At 39.1% G+C, this 16,187-nt stretch overlaps 1 protein-coding gene across 5 annotated transcripts in view; it reads right to left on the bottom strand.

Annotated features, from left to right (window-relative positions):
* Window positions 1-3,481: 3,481 nt before the first annotated feature.
* Window positions 3,482-16,187, bottom strand: part of PGM2 (phosphoglucomutase 2) — a 36,617-nt gene continuing 23,911 nt past the window's right edge. For 2 of the 5 annotated variants that reach the window (XM_061192152.1, XM_061192151.1), the window contains 4 exons: window positions 15,665-15,794; window positions 14,737-14,926; window positions 11,191-11,324; window positions 3,482-5,872 (listed from right to left, as the gene is read on the bottom strand). In XM_061192152.1, the coding sequence (XP_061048135.1) occupies window positions 5,770-5,872; window positions 11,191-11,324; window positions 14,737-14,926; window positions 15,665-15,794 (557 nt within the window). In that variant the 3' untranslated portion in view covers window positions 3,482-5,769. Of the gene's footprint in view, window positions 5,873-10,379; window positions 10,551-11,190; window positions 11,325-14,736; window positions 14,927-15,664; window positions 15,795-16,187 lie in introns of those variants that run through there. The other 3 variants (XM_061192150.1, XM_061192149.1, XM_061192153.1) reach the window with 3 other exon arrangements.

The raw sequence follows: 16,187 nt of genomic DNA, 5'->3' as shown, positions 1-16,187 counted from the left end.
GTATGCATATAGCTGATTCACTGTTATACAGCAGAAACTAACACAACATTGTAAAGCAATTATACTCCAATAAAGATGTTAAAAAAAAAAAGGAATCACTGAGAACCTAAAGGCGTGACAAATCCCTTCCTTTGAACTACTGGAGCCCAAGAGAGCTCTCTGAGAGCAAGAAGTACGCTTTCATCAAGGCTGACACATGAGCTATGCGTTCCGTCTGAAATAGCTCATCAGCTCCTCTTGCCTCCCTTCTGTGGGAGGCCTGCGCGACAATGGATACATCCATTCATGTCTCTTTTTAATGGAACCCCATTGCCTTTACCTGATTCCTCTTTTATTGCACAGGGCAAAGCAGGAGTGGGCAAACTGACTGGTGATAACCAGCACATGGCACTTGGAAAACAACTAGACGCTCTGGGAGTGCCACCCCTCCCCCACTCCTATCAAGTATCGCCAAAAAATCAAACCCGAATCAGATCATGCTTCTCCATCTTCCATGTCACCTTACAGGAAACGTAAGGCCAGAAAAACATGTTAAATACATCATGAGGAGGCAATTAGCAAGATTCAAAATGTGGAAAACCCTACAGGGCAAATGATTTGGTCGTTTGGAATAAATTAAAAAAGGAAAGAGAAAAGAAAAAAGAGATGAAGACTTTATAGATTAAAAGAGAGTTTAAGAGGCCTATCAACCAAATGCAGTAAGTGGATACTATTTGAATCCTGATTCAAGCAAAGAGTAAACAACATGTATGAGACAAATGGGGAGATTTGCACACTGACTAGATAATTGATGATGTTAAGGAATTGTAAACATTTAAAAATGTGTGACAATAGTAGTATGGGGGTGTGTGTGTGTGTGTGTGAGAGAGAGAGAGAGAGAGAATATGTCCTTATCTTGTACAGATACATACTGAAATATTTACAGATACAATGACAGGTCTGGGATTTGCTTCAGAATTGTCCTGTAGAAGGATGGGGACTGAGGAAGATTTAGATGTAACGGGATTGGACATGAATGGGGGATTTGCTCTAGCTGGGTGATGGGTACTTCGAGGTCCATTGTACAATTCTTTGTATACGTTTGAAATTTTCCGTAAGTTTAAAAAGGAAAAGGTGCAAGTCAAATATCGAAATCACCGAAGGTTCTGGGCAGGTGTTTTTAAGCGGTGGTGTAAATTGGAGGAAGGGCAGCTGGGGAACTAACTGAAGAAAAAAACTGATTTGGGGCTGGGTTACACTGAACGCAATTTGAGGACATCTGAGTAGGAAAGTCCAAGGAGTCAGGTGGTAATATAGGGTCGGAACTTGGGAGAGAAGTCTGTAGTCCTACACTTAGGACAATTACAGCCTTGAGCATAAAGACACTTTCAGAGGGTAGAGAATCGATGATTCCACCTCGGGAATGAAACGACTTAGGGTTCAGAAGGAAAATATAAGGAAGCCTGCTGAACCAGCAAAGGAGATAATTAGCTCAAGCCTCCATCTAAAATTTACTTTGGATTTAGGAACCTTTATCAGATATGGAGCTACATTTCACTGTTGCCACCTAGAGATTTGTAAAAAAAATAGTTAAGGTGAAATAGTTCAGAACAATGTACTTTAAGAACACAATCAGGCCTCATCATCTCTGTAAACTGCAACCCTAACTTCCCTTTGGAAGTTGCACAATGCTATTTTGAAATGGTTTCAAACGCTTATTTGACCTGGAGCTGGCTCTTTGGTCTGTGTGCCCAGCTCCATTCTGGACTAGGTTTGCACCAAACACCAAAGTGGCTTTCACTGGACGCGAACGGGAAGTGGCCACTAGCTGTTCCGAAAATTTTAATTTCAGGGACCTACACAAGGAAGCCAGGGCAACAGAAACCAGATTCCCCAACAGTGCTCTCCACCCTGCTCACCCTGCGCTTAGGTCCGAGGACCTCATCTCTCCAGGCAGCTGTCTTTCTCCTCCAGTGAGTCTAAGTTACTGCACTGTGCTTACACGGAGAAGTCTATCAAAGTGGCGTTATTTTAAACTTTGCTTCCCGTCTGCCTAAGAGTGTGACATCTTGCTTTCAATAGTTGGGTTACTCTACACAAAGTATGTTGGTAGCAAGAACAGGACAGAAGGATGATGCAGGAAAATGGCATTCAAACAGCCTCCCAGAGTCAAATTGTTTTGAACAAAAATGTTAGGAGTTTGAACTGGATGTTCTTGAAAAAGACAAGTCCAAAAGGGGACATTACAGAGTGGTTTGCCCATAGTTCAAATACTTTACTATTGCAATGCAGCAGTCTTCTGCGTACATGTGATTTCCTCTGCTAGGCGAAGTTTGAGATCACCAAGCCTGTTTATCATCAGTATCCAGAAAAGTGCCTGACTCATAGCAAAATTCAAGCATGACTCAGTCAGTGAACATATGAACGAATGCACAAATAAGTCTCAGGATGTAGTCTCTTAGGAAGTAGAAATTATAAATATGATTTGATGCCATTCTTTCAAAATCCCTTAAAAGGAGGGCATATTCACTTTTTCCATCACTTAAAGCATTTATTTTTAAAACCATGTTTCCAGGGACTTCCCTGGTGGCGCAGTGGTTAAGAATCCGCCTGCCAATGCAGGGAACACGGGTTTGATCCCTGGTCCGAGAAGATCCCACATGCCAAGGAGCAAATGCGCCCGTATGCCACAACTACTGAGCCGGCGCTCTAGAGCACGTGCACCGCAAGGAAGAGTAGCCCCCGCTCGCCACAACTAAGAGAAAGCCCGCGTGCAGCAACGAAGACCCAACGCGGCCAAAAATAAACAAATTAATTAAAAAAAATTTTAAACCATGTTTCTAATGTCAAGAAATAACAATACCGTCCCTTAACAGCATGATGACTGAGTTAAACCGATGAGCTAAATTAATGACAGCTACTGCCAATGTTTCTTAGAGGAAATAAAGGTGTTTATTTCATAGAGACACCATGAGGAAAAATAAATAAATAAAACAGTTGGCTTGCATTTCCTCCTGCAAGTCAGTCTCTCAGACTTAATTTGGAATTTGTTCTTTCTAGGCACCAAGAGAAAATGGGCTGCCACCTCTACACTCAAACTGGACGGTCTTCCCCAAGCAGTTTAGCTATGAGAAGGCAGAGGGGGCTGCTACACAGCGCTCCGTCTCCATCACTGCCTTCCTCCCCTGCGGAACATTTCCTGGCATCTGCATGTCATGTGGTTCTGCCTTCCTCTGCATGTCACGTGGTTCTGCCTTCCTCGTCCCCAATTTCAGCACCCCTCCCTTCAGGCTGCAAGGTAAGGCAGGATAGGAACACACGGCTGCCTGTCTCTTCGGTACAAAGTGTTTTTCCCCCATCTCAGATGTTAGGTCTTGTAAGAGGGCTAGTTAAGCATTCTGCCAAAGAGAACTGCCAATGATTTATGATTGCTGATGGTGCCCTTAATGGATTTTTATATAATTTAAAGACCTGCAGCATGATATGACCTCAGAGACCATTTAGTAAAATCTCTTTATTTTTAAAATGACAAAATTATCACCCAAAGTCCACAGTTTACATTAGTATTCACTCTTGGTGTTGTACATTCTGTGGATTAGGACAAATGTATAATGACATGTATTCACTATTACAGTATCATACAGAAAATTTTTTTACTGCCATAAAAATCCTCTGTGCTCTGCCTATTCATCTCTCCTTCCCCCTTAACCCCCGGCAATTCACTGATCTTCTTCTTGTTTCCACAGTTTGGATGATAATGACGTGTTAACGCAGGTCCATCAATAGTAACAAATGCACCACTGCGGTAGGGTGTCGATAATGGGGGAGGCTGTGCATGGGGTGGGGGCAGGGTGGGTATGGGATATCTTTGTACCTTCCTTCAATTTTGCTGTGAACCTAGCACTGCCCTAAAAAAAACCAAAGTCTTAAAAAATAACAAAATGGAGACTTTGACAGGCTAAGTGACCTGACTAAGGTCACAGAGCTGGCTCCCCGTGGACCAAGACTAGAATGCAGGGTCCTTACGGTGCAAGCTTTATGCACCACACGTTGCTACCTTGCATCCCGCAGTAACAAGAAAAAGTCAAGAAATACTTACTGGAGGATCTCCTCTAGGTCCAACTGAATCACCCGCTCACGTGAGGGAAGTGGGGCAGGTCCTGAAGTTTACATCTGGGTTCTGTTTTCACCATCTCCCCACCTCCGTCCAGGACCGCACACACCCCAGTGCCTCCAGGCTTTTGCTAACGCTGTGCTCTGTGCCTGGAAGACTTCCTCCTCCATCTGCAGATGCTACTTGCCCCTGAAGGGGAAGCTTCCTCTGCGCAGAATGAATCCCTCTCTCACAATCCTCAACTCTGAGTACTTTGCAGATAACTCAATTACAGAATGTGTTAAGTACTGTAGTTACTTATTAGCCCTCCAATTAGACCCTGAGCTCCATCAAGCAGGACTGGATCTTAATTACATTCGTATTTCCAGAAACAAACTCTGTGATGGGGTACAATTTATGTGCTCACAAAAATGTAGAGAGGACACAAATCTGAAGTTTCTCTTTTCCAGAGTACACTTTAAGAGTACACTATATTTAAAAATAAATATAGCTTCTACAATGAAGCAGCTGATAGAATATATTGAATATTGTACATTTAAGAGTTCTGGTAGGGGACAAACTATGTATCACTAGGATATACAAATATTCTTTCCTTTACATTAGAAACATGATTGTCAATGGTACTGTAATTTTTCATTGTTCTGAAACTGTTAATAACCATTTAAGTTAATAATAATATAGGCAATCATTTGCTTTAAAAATAAAAAATCACACAAAATATATAAAGTATATAAAGAACAGTTTGGTCCTCAGTCATGGGTACTCAATGGGAGTCATTTTGGAAGGTTATAAGGCCATCAATTATGAGGAGGCACAGATTAAATAATGAACCTGGAAAAGTCTAGTTTTAGATTGTGATCACATAAGAGCAAGGCAAAAAAAATCAAGGTCAGGTAGTCACTGTTTAGAGTCCTTGCTGCTTTAGGACCAAAATTACATTAATTGTGTTAAAGCAAAAAACTACAATAATCTACTTTGCAAGTTTCAAATAACCAATTGTTTCATTCAAGATTTAAAGAGATAAAGTGAATGTTAACACACTGAACAAAGATGGTTAAGCTGTTTTTTCCTAGCACATACACAACGTATAATGGTGCATTATTAGAATTAAAGTTTTAGATCAAAAAACTATCTTTTTAAAGTATCTTTTGCTCTACTTTATAGGTTCCTGTGAATTGTATTTTCCCTAAACACAACATTTGATCTGTTCATCTATTTTACTTTATAAGCAATTGATAGAAATGTAAATATACATATATGTAGAAGTGGCTATCTTTTACATAGGACAGCCCAGAATTTAGTAATATGTATAGGCTTTCTGGCTGTTTTACTTACACATAAAATGAATTTTAGAGAAGAAACATATTTGGTATTTATTCTAATGAAAGCATATTAATTACAATATATTTTTGAAGGTTAGTTATTTTTAAAATCTTCATTTTTTAAATTCGGATGATGCTCAACCTTTTAACAGGAATGTTGGTTTGTTAGATTTGGCCATCTTTCTTTATTACGCTTAAAGTTCAAATATAAAACAAGGAGGAATGTACGTCTATTAAAAAAATATGAATACTTGTAGCAATAGTTTAAATTATTTGGCCCACAAAAATATTGCTTAAGAAATCAAGTTCAGCTTAATTGTAGGGAAATGTAATTATGCCCAAGGCTGGGATAGTTTACTCTCCTTTTGGCTGCAGGTTATACTTTTGTGGCTGGAAAAAATGTTCTTCAATAGCACTGACTAGTTCATTTAGTTCTTTCTTCAGCTGCTCGGGATCACTGCAAAATAAAGGGGAAAAAAATTCCAGGTCAGTGGATTATTCCAAAGCATATTTTAAAGACTCCTCACATAGATCAATTAACATTGATATTTACCCTTAAGCGGAGGGCTAAATCAGACAAAACAGAACTCCAGCTACTTAAGCATGGGAACACATCTGTGATGTAGACAAAAAACTCATGTGACAATATTCATTATTTTCCGCAAAGGCCTTCCTGAGGTCTCTACTATAAACAAAAACACCCCTTTGCACTTCTCGTAAGAATTTTTAGGAAACACAATGTGTAGCCTAGCATCCCTAAAAGCTCTGTCTGTACCTAACAGTGCAGAGAAAACTTTCATGACTTCAGCTGTCATTAAATCCTGCTGAACTTTTACAAATGACATGGCTGGCAAGTCTTTGGTCTCCCAGGATATGAATGTTCTTGATCCTGTTTGTCTTCAAACTATTGGGAGCTCGGCTACAGCGTCCTGTGTAAGGCCTTCCCAGGATGGAAGAGCTGGGGAGCCTCCTAGTGGGCCTGCTGGTCACTCACTCGGAACCCAGACCCCCTGAGACCCCCTGTTTATTTTATTATTTTTTTAACATCTTTTTGGAGTATAATTGCTTTACAATGGTGTGTTAGTTTCTGCTTTATAACAAGGTGAATCAGCTATACATATACATATATCCCCATATCTCCTCCCTCTTGCATCTCCCTCCCACCCTCCCTATCCCACCCCTCTAGGTGGACACAAAGCACCGAGCTGATTTCCCTGTGCTATGCGGCTGCTTTTTATTCTACTTTGGGAACAAAAGGGTCACAACTAAAGTATAAACAAAAATCTTGGGAACTAGATCCCTTTAAGGAAACTAAGTTTTCAAGCATGTGGACAACACTCATTTATGTGCAAACAATTGGAAGGTTGATAACAGATAAAACAGACTTGTAATTAAACAGGTGTCTAATTTATGTGGCAGCCTTACATATCAGGTTACTAGTATGAGGTGAGTTACTAAAAGTACTTAAAACCAAAAAGCTCAATAGAAAAACGTAAATCCTTCAATTCAAACTTTTAATACTTCATACTTGACCACCTTTAATATATGCAAACTTAATTTTAACGGAAAGGGCAATCTTTGTAATTAGTTAATATCATTTTTGCATTGTAATAGCTAACCAGTACACCTAAAACAATCCATTTTATTACAGACATTAATTCTGGCTGTACTACTTACTAGCTGTGTGCCCTTGGGCAAGTGACTTAACCTTTCAAAGGCCCAGATTCCTCATCTGTAAATTTGAGATAAAGACTTTATTTTCTCAAGAGAGTTGTTGTATAGATTGAGATAAATTATAGAAAGCAATTAGCACAGAACCTGGCCCAAAAACCTCAATAAATGTAGCTATCATTAAAATTATTTTTACCCCCCATTGGTAACATATATAGTAATTATGCTTCATAAATATATATGAATTACACAAGTCTTTTCTTTTCCTTCTCCATAAATGTGCTTTGAAGAAAATAACCGTTCTCAGGAAGGCACACTGACTAATAATTACTCTGTTTTTTTTTAAATATTAATTTATTTATTTATTTTTGGCTGAGTTGGGTCTTTGTTGCTGCATGTGGGCTTTCTCTAGTTGTGGCGAGAGGGGGCTACTCTTCATTGCGGTGCGCGGGCCTTTCATTGCGGTGGCTTCTCTTGTTGCGGAGCACAGGCTCTAGGCGTGCAGGCTTCAGTAGTTGTGGCACGTGGGCTCTAGAGCGCAGGCTCAATAGTTGTGGCACACGGGCTTGGTTGCTCTGCGGCATGTGGGATCTTCCCGGACCAGGGCTCGAACCCGTGTCCCCTGCATTGGCAGGCGGATTCCTAACCACTACGCCACCAGGGAAGCCCTTATTGGTTTTCTTAAAACAATATACATAAAACAAAACTCATCAATGAATTTACTATATATCTCCTGCTGGTTTTCTCTGTTAGAACCCTGGCTTGACATTATTATCTAAATCTTGAGATAGTAAGAGAGTGTCCTTGTTCCTAGGAGTTGAGTATTGAAGTCTGCGACTTATTTTCAAATGGCTGAGAAAACAAATAAACCAACCCAAATATATAATATTGATATGTATGGTGAGTGAGAGCAAATATTGCAAAATGTTAGCAACTGCTGAAACTAGGTTAGGGTAGGCAAACTATGGCTTGTGGCCTGTTTGTGTAAATAAAGTTTTATTGGAACACAGCCACACCTATTCTTTTATGTCTGTGGCAGCTTTCCAGCTACAACAGCAGAGCTGAGTGGTTATAACAAGGGCTGTATGGTCTGCAATCCCTAAAATAGTTACTATTTGGCTCTTTACAGAAAAAGTTTGTCAACCCCTAGTCTGTGTGAGGAGTATGTGGGTATTCACTATATTATTTCTACATTTCTATAGGTTTGAAATTTTTCACAATAAAAAGTTGGACAAAACTAAAGACATCAAGGGAATTCCCTGGCAGTTCAGTGGTTAGGACTCTGTGCTTTCACTGCCGAGGGCACAGGTTTGATCCCTGGTTGGGGAACTAAGATCCCACAAGCTGTGCAGCACAGCCAAAAAAAAACCCCCAAAACAAAAAACAAACAAAAAACAACAACTAAAGACATCAACCCCAACAAAAATATTTTTTAAAAGCAGGACTTATATTTGAATAAGATTTTCTATTCAAAAGGGTTAGTGGGTTGCAGAATTCTATGAATGAATGAAATTCATGATATAAAATATATTAATAATATTTAACGTTATCAGAAAGTAAGGAAACCTTAGCCATGGCTTTATTGTTGTTGTGTGTTAGTTATGCTCATGCCTTGCTTGAGCCCTGACAGTATATCTATGGGCTGACCTAGTGCCTAATGTTTCATTTAGTAAATGGGAGCAACATTTCAATGACTATAATAAAAGGACAAATTTTCAAAGTATTTTCAGCAATTTAGAAACTAATATTTGAATTTAAGTCCACTCAATAAGCCATGTGAAAAATGTAAATACCATAGATCCTTAAACAGTAAGTTGTATTGTTATTATAAAAGAAAGTTTTCTAAAATATTACACATATTTTTACAGGATAATGAAAAGGAAAAAATATAGAGAGAAAATAGATCTTTAAATTGGACTTATGTCCATTTGTTTTCAAAAGAATGAGATACAGAAATATGAAAACACTAAGTGAGAATGAGAATTATTCAGACGAAGATTCAGGGCTGATTTGGGTGTGGCTTGCTATTTCCTTTATGATAAAGTCCCCAACAGGTGACTATTCTGAGCTCTTGTATCCATGTTTTATAGTTTTGTTTTGTTTTAATATTTCTTGCGTTGCTATCAGCCCTCACTTCTTCATGCCTAAGGAAAGTCCAACTGTAGCAAATCTTCCCTGCCCCTCTCATCTGCTACATTTAATCTGCTATTAGCTCGCTGATTTAAGATGCTCAGAAAATTTCCTCTGCTCTTATTTCCACACAACGTAAATTTGGTTCACAAGCCAGAAAAACCCTATGGACAAAGCTTTGGAGTGTATGTGCCATTACTACCTAGGCCTGTGTCGTCTACTACAGTAGCCACTAGCCACACGTGGCTACGGTGCAATTGAAATGTGGTTAGTTCAGCAGAGGAACTGAATTTTTCATGTCATTTAACTAATTGAAATTCAAATTTGAAAACTAGCATTTGATTCAGTTATTGGAAAACTTAAGTATGTTTGCAACAACTTGGGTGTCAAAATCTACTTTTTCAACTGCAAATTTTATGAACTCTAAATACAGATTAAGGGGACCTCCCTGGTGGTCCAGTGGCTAAGACTCCACGCTCCCAATGCAAGGGGCCTGGGTTTGATCCCTGGTCGGGGAACTACAGCCCACGTGCCGCAACAAAAGATCCAACATGCCGCAACAAAAGATCCTGCATGCCGCAACGAAGATCTCACGAGCTGCAACTAAGACTCAGCACAGCCAAATAAATAAATAAATAAATATTTAAAAAAAAATACATTTTAAGTATTTCCAAAAAAATATAGCATTCGAATTTGAGATGTGTGGTAAGTGTAAAATACTGTATGGATTTTGAAGACTTAGTGTGAAAAGAATTTTTTAAAATATCTCATTAATAATTTTTATAGTGATTACATGTTGTAATGTTAATATTTAAAATACTTAGTTAAATAAATATATTATCTGTTTCTTTTCACTATTTAAAATTGTGTCTAGGAGAAAATTTCAAGTTGCATATATGGCTCACATTTTATTTCTGTTGGACAGCACTGACTTAATTCACTTTTTAAAAAAATTTCCTGCTTTTTAAAAAATTATTTTTATTTATTTATTTATTTATCTTTATTTTTTGGCTGCGCTGGGTCTTCATTGCTGCGCACGGGCTTTCTCTAGTTGTGGCGAGCAGGGGCTACTCTTCGTTGCGGTACGCGGGCTTCTCATTGCGGTGGCTTCTCTTGTTGTGGAGCATGGGCTCTAGGCACGCGGGCTTCAGTAGTTGTGGCTTGCGGGCTCTAGAGCGCAGGCTCAGTAGTTGTGGCGCACGGGCTTGGTTGTTCCACGGCATGTGGGATCTTCCCCGACCAGGGCTTGAACTCCTGTCCCCTGCATTGGCAGGAGGATTCTTAACCACTGTGCCACCAGGGAAGTCCCAAATTTCCTGATTTTGAACTGTATTCTGAATAGAGAAATGATAGCTAAGTGACTGTTAAATAGGTGTGTAATATGACATTTACACGTGCTAGCTACATGTACCACGGCTGATAAAGTTCAAAATGTTACAGGTGTTGGAAAGTGACCAACTCAAACCCTTTACCAAGGTCACAAAACACGACCCTGAAGCTACCAGACCATCGGTTCTTTGGCGGTAAGGACTTGTTCTGCTGTGGCTCTTCATCTGCCCCAAGACCCAGCATGACTTACACACAATAGGTGCTCAAAGATATTTGTTGAATGGACGTGTAATGCATTTTAATTTATTGTATCAGAGACACGGAGAAAAAGAGAAAAAGTCATTGGTGCCAGCCTCAAATATAAAGTACTAGAAAAAGGAAATTTTATTATTATTACTGAAATTAGGAATGAAATTTTCCCATACAGGGAAATTTGGGGTAGAAGGAAATAACCAAGTAGGAAGTAAGCACTCTTGTCCCTAGACGCTTCAAGGGCCTGTTAATGTCACAATAGTGCTGCAGGTTCTGAAACAACATTCCTAATTAAACTACATATTGGAAAGATAAAATATTTTACTTAGCGCCTGAATAGAATTTAGGAAGTTTAGGGAATAAATATCACAGCAGCTGCCATCCATAGCATACCTATTTCCAGGGGGGGCGCGCAGTTCCGAATAGTACTTGATTTTGGGCTCTGTCCCACTGGTCCGAATGGTGGCCACGCCTCCATTAGCAAAGGTAAAGGTGATCATTTGGCTGCTTTTACTAGTAGGGAGAACCTAGGAATTAATTTACACGTTATAAATTTAAGTAGTAATAACAAGCTGTTCTTACCTGACTAACATTTCCCCCTGAATAAGCAAGAAAGTAAATGCAAAACAAAGAAGAAAAGAACATTTTTGAGGAAATCAGAAAATGTACTCTGTGTAAATGAAATAAGTAATAATATGGCAATTTGTGAAAATTAACTTTGTATATTACTTTTTACCTCCATGGTTCTATTAAAGCTACTAAAGTTTTACTAAAATTGAAACACATCATTTCACAAGAAATTGCTTTAAACCGATTAATAATGCATTACCAAAACCCCACAAAACACTAGGCTTATTTCACTTTCAAGGGCTTCTGGTAGATGTATTCTTAGCTGATTGCTCTCCAAACTCCACTAAAATGACTGAAGCATTAAAATCAAAAAACACACAAGGGCAAAGAGGCAGTAGCAGTTGAGGGGGCTGCCAACTAATCGTGGCAGTCAGAAACCAGGTGGAGGGGCAGAAGTGACCTGATGGAACACAGAAGAATGACTTCGGAGCCCCTGTAGCAGGCAGATAAGAACCGAGTCAGCATGTTCTGCAGGGCCCTGGTAAAGCTCACTACCTGGGGCACGTGGTACTGCAAAGGCAGGCATGAGACAAAGGAGCTATTAGATCCTCCCAAATCCCCACCTTCTGCCCACGTGGTCAACCAACCACCTCATCAGGAGATGGTTTAAATCTCTGGTGTAATTGAACCAGAAGGGCTCAGAAGCTGGGGACGCTGGGCACCATGGAGGGCAGGGCATGGAGAAAACTTAGAGTAAGTCAGAGTCTGCACACTGAATGCTCAAACCCCTCCTCCCAGGTCCGCAGCACCTCTCCACCACTTCTGGGGCCTCAGCATCCCAGCTTATTACCCTCAGGCAGGAGATTAGGGTGGGAGTGAGGCATCCCCAGGAGACCTTGAGGGAAATAAAGGCAATACAGAGGAAACAAGATCTACATTTTAAAAAAGCTATAATTAATATCCTTAAGAGAGGTAAGATATAATACACATGAAACAAGAATAAGATGTTACTTTTAATAAATTAGAGAAAAAGAGCTGAAATGTTCAAAGAAGCATTGAAAGTTAATGTTGAGGTAATCTCCCCAAAAGTAGGAAAGAAGGATATAGATGGACAGTGGGAAAAAAGAAACACGGAAAGTAGAACATCACTCCAGGAGAGTCAGCATCTAAGAACCTGTCAAGAAGGACTTGTCAAGAAGGTGAGAACAGAAAATGCAAGGGAAGAGGTTACTTGAAAAACAACCATCCAGCATCCTTCTTTGACAAAAATCAAGAGAATTTCTCAGAACTGAAAGAAATGACTCCATAGATCAACAAAGACCAACCAAGTATCCAGAAAAATGAATGAAAAGAGACCCATACTAAAAGCATATCACTGAAATTTTAGAACCCCAAGTTTAGCGGAAAGTTCCTAATGTCTTCCCATGGAGAAAAAAACAAATGGCACGGAAAGGACTGAATGAGCATGGTGTTCTCATCCCTGAATGCAGCACACAGCAGGTCCCAACTATTTCCTGAGTGAATGAATGATGGATGCTCAACGGCTTAACAAATACAGAGCAATGCTTTCCAAACTGTGAGTCAATAAAGCGTGAGGGTAGAGTAAGACATTTTCAGACCTAAACACCTCCAAAAATTTACCTCCCATTCATTTCTTCTTAGGAAGCTACTAGAGGATGTGATTTAGGAAGATAAATATAAAAAGAGGAAATCATAGGGTCCAGGAGCAAGGGACCCACCCCCAGAGAGTGGTGAAAGGGCATTCCCAGGATGAGAGCTGGGCGTTCAACCCAGAGAGCAGAAGCCTCTCCCCAGAGGAAGGGACCAGGAGGGAGGCCACTGGAAACAAGAAGGAACCAACAGTCCAGGTCGAAAACCCTACTGAGAGGTATTTGAAGGATGTGGGAAGAACTGGTGAGGGTAACACAGAAATCCACGCAAATGAAAGAACAAAGCAGCTATTAATTACAGGAAAAGTAATTCTCTATACAAAGTAAGGGGAACCTAATCATAGTACACTACTTAGCTAAGCAAAAAACAATAGTTACCAGTCATAACAATACAAGCATGGAATCTGATGTCACCAAGAGTTGTGGTATAAATGTACTGTGAGGACAGGGGAGAAGAGTCGTGAATGCTGGAAGTGTAAGAACTAAATCCCTATCTCCATAATAGAAAATTAATAAAGTCTAACACTGATAAGTCATAGTATCACCACATGAGCACATTGTTTAGAAATCTGGTGGTAAATACCAGGAGAAACAACTAAGAGGGAAGGTGGTTGTCTTGGCACATGGAAATGAGATGGCAGGAGTTGGAACTGCCATGTTTAATCATAACCCTTTTAATACTATTTGCCTTTAAAAACATATTGTGTACAGATGTAAATTAAAAAATATAAAAAGGTGAATATCAAAGCAAATGTCCATGTGATGAATTGGGAGATTGGGATTGACATATATACACTAATATGTATAAAAGGTATAACTAATAAGAACCTGCTGTATAAAAAAATAAATAAAATTAAAAAATTAAAAAAAAAAAAAAAGGCAAATGTCCAGTATCTCATAAGGATATTCTTACTTTCCTTCCTCCACACCCCTGCCATAGTTAGCAATACTCTTCTGCCACATTTGAGCCTTCTTTTGACTCCAGTGGGGGAATCTACATGGTAGGAAGAATGCAAACTCATGCTTTACAGCTAACAACTCCTATATATTCAGAGAACAGGGTAAAACTAAGGAGGAAGCAAGCAGTCGTTCTCAAAGTTGGACCAGTAGCATTAGCATCAGCAGGGAACTTATTAGAAAGGCAAATAAGGGGTGGGCTGCAGCACTCAGTGTTTTAACCTGGCCACCAGGTGATTCTGATGCTTTTTCAAGTTCAACTGCTGAAAGAGAGGAAAAGCTGGGTTTGGAATCAGAAGACCCGGATTCTATCCCGAGCATCACCAATTAGCTGTGTGACCACAGGCAGGTCTTACACTTCCGAGTACAGTCGTCCCTTGGTACCCGTGGAGGATTGGTTCCAGGAGCCCCCCACAGATACCAAAACTCATGGATGCTCAAGTCCATTAGATAAAATAGTGTAGTACAATCGACCCTCGGTATCCACAGATGTGAAACCCTCGGATGATGAGGGACGACTGTATCGATTTCCTGCTGTATTAAATGACGGCATTGGCTTAGATGACTAGTGAGAACCCCTTTAGTTTCAGCTCATGATTTTTAACTATCTATATATTTTGATAGCTTATTTATAATAATGCCTAAAATCAGCTTCAATTAATTATATGATTAAGTTGAGCTATTCAAAGTATAGTCAAAAAGTAAATAGAGACGAGTTTAATTGATAAAAGACATTACTTACAGCTTTTTTATCGGGTTGGCTATCATCATAGCCAGTTGTAAGGTCCCTAATGCCAGAAATTTCAAATCTGCCACAAGTTTTTGGATAATTATTCTTCCCATCGTAGTTTCTAAGGTTTTCAAATAATTTTTTAATAGTGCCTTGATCGTGGCAGATAAAATACGAAGCTTTGGTGATATGGTAGCCATACCTATCAATACAAACACAATTACATGCAAAATGAGGAACAAATAATTCTGCACAGTGTACACTGAACATGTATCAACCAGTATATTCTAAAACAAATAACCGCAACTAATTTCAACAGAATAATTCAGCTTTAAAAAAGAGGTCCAACATTATAAAAGAGGTCCAACAATCTACCCCAGCGATCGCTGAACTGCTCTGTGGCCCTCAGCCTGTATTTCTAAGTAAAAGTTTCTCTATTGGAACGTAGCCACGCCATGCCCATTACCTTATATATTGTGTCTGGCTGCTTTTGCACTACAAAGGCAGTGGTGAATAATTGCTTTAAAGACTAAACAGATGTTTTGTGAACACATTTAGTCTTTTTTGACATTGGACACTTAAAAATCACATTCTTCCCTCAGCCATTTCTGCAACTAATGTTCTCATTTGTTAAGAATCAATGTCATCATGAATGGTAATTACTATTAAGTAGTTAAATATCAAAAGGAAAAGGTGATCCCTTATTTAGTTTTTATAGGCAATAGAATTCATAACCAAAGTAAGGACATCAGAAAGAATATTAGTATCTCATGCATAAGAACGGAGTAAAACATTAAAAAATATTACTACATGTGGGGATAACATGTTAAATGTATTTATTGCGATCATTTCACAATATAGATATACATTGAATCATTGTGTTGCACAACTGAAACGAAAAAAGAATTACTTCAATTTAACAGAGTCAATAGAAACTTACTCAACATAGATGGCCTTTAGCTGCTGAGACAAAGACAAATTCTTGGTTGCTAGAAAGCTGGCCAACTCTGCACTTATGACGGCGGCACTGACTCCATCTTTGTCCAGAACTAAAGGGCAGCACATATATCCTGCAGAAACACGTGTCATACATACACCCTGAGGAGTAGGTCCCTTTACACACTGTGCGTGCACACATCTATATGCTCCCTGCCTACTGCATAAGAGGTTGTCAGTATGTAAATGCTTCTCATTCACCACTATTACATTTAAGAATCTAGCCCAGTGCTTAGCACATAAGCAGGCCTTCAAGAAATATTTGCTGAGGTACAAACTACTATATATAAAATAACTAAGATACAAGGATGTATTGTACAATGCAGGGAGTGTAGCCGATACTTTATAATAACTATAACTGGAGTATAATCTATAAAAACATTGAATCACTATGTTGTACACATGAAATTAATATAATATTGTAATTCAACTATGCTTTAATTTAAAAAAAGAAAAGAAAAAAAGAG

Source organism: Eubalaena glacialis, chromosome 5 (genome assembly GCF_028564815.1).
Source record: "Eubalaena glacialis isolate mEubGla1 chromosome 5, mEubGla1.1.hap2.+ XY, whole genome shotgun sequence".
In the NCBI taxonomy this organism is placed as follows: Eukaryota; Metazoa; Chordata; class Mammalia; order Artiodactyla; family Balaenidae; genus Eubalaena; species Eubalaena glacialis.
This window is presented reverse-complemented; position numbering and strand designations above follow the sequence as displayed.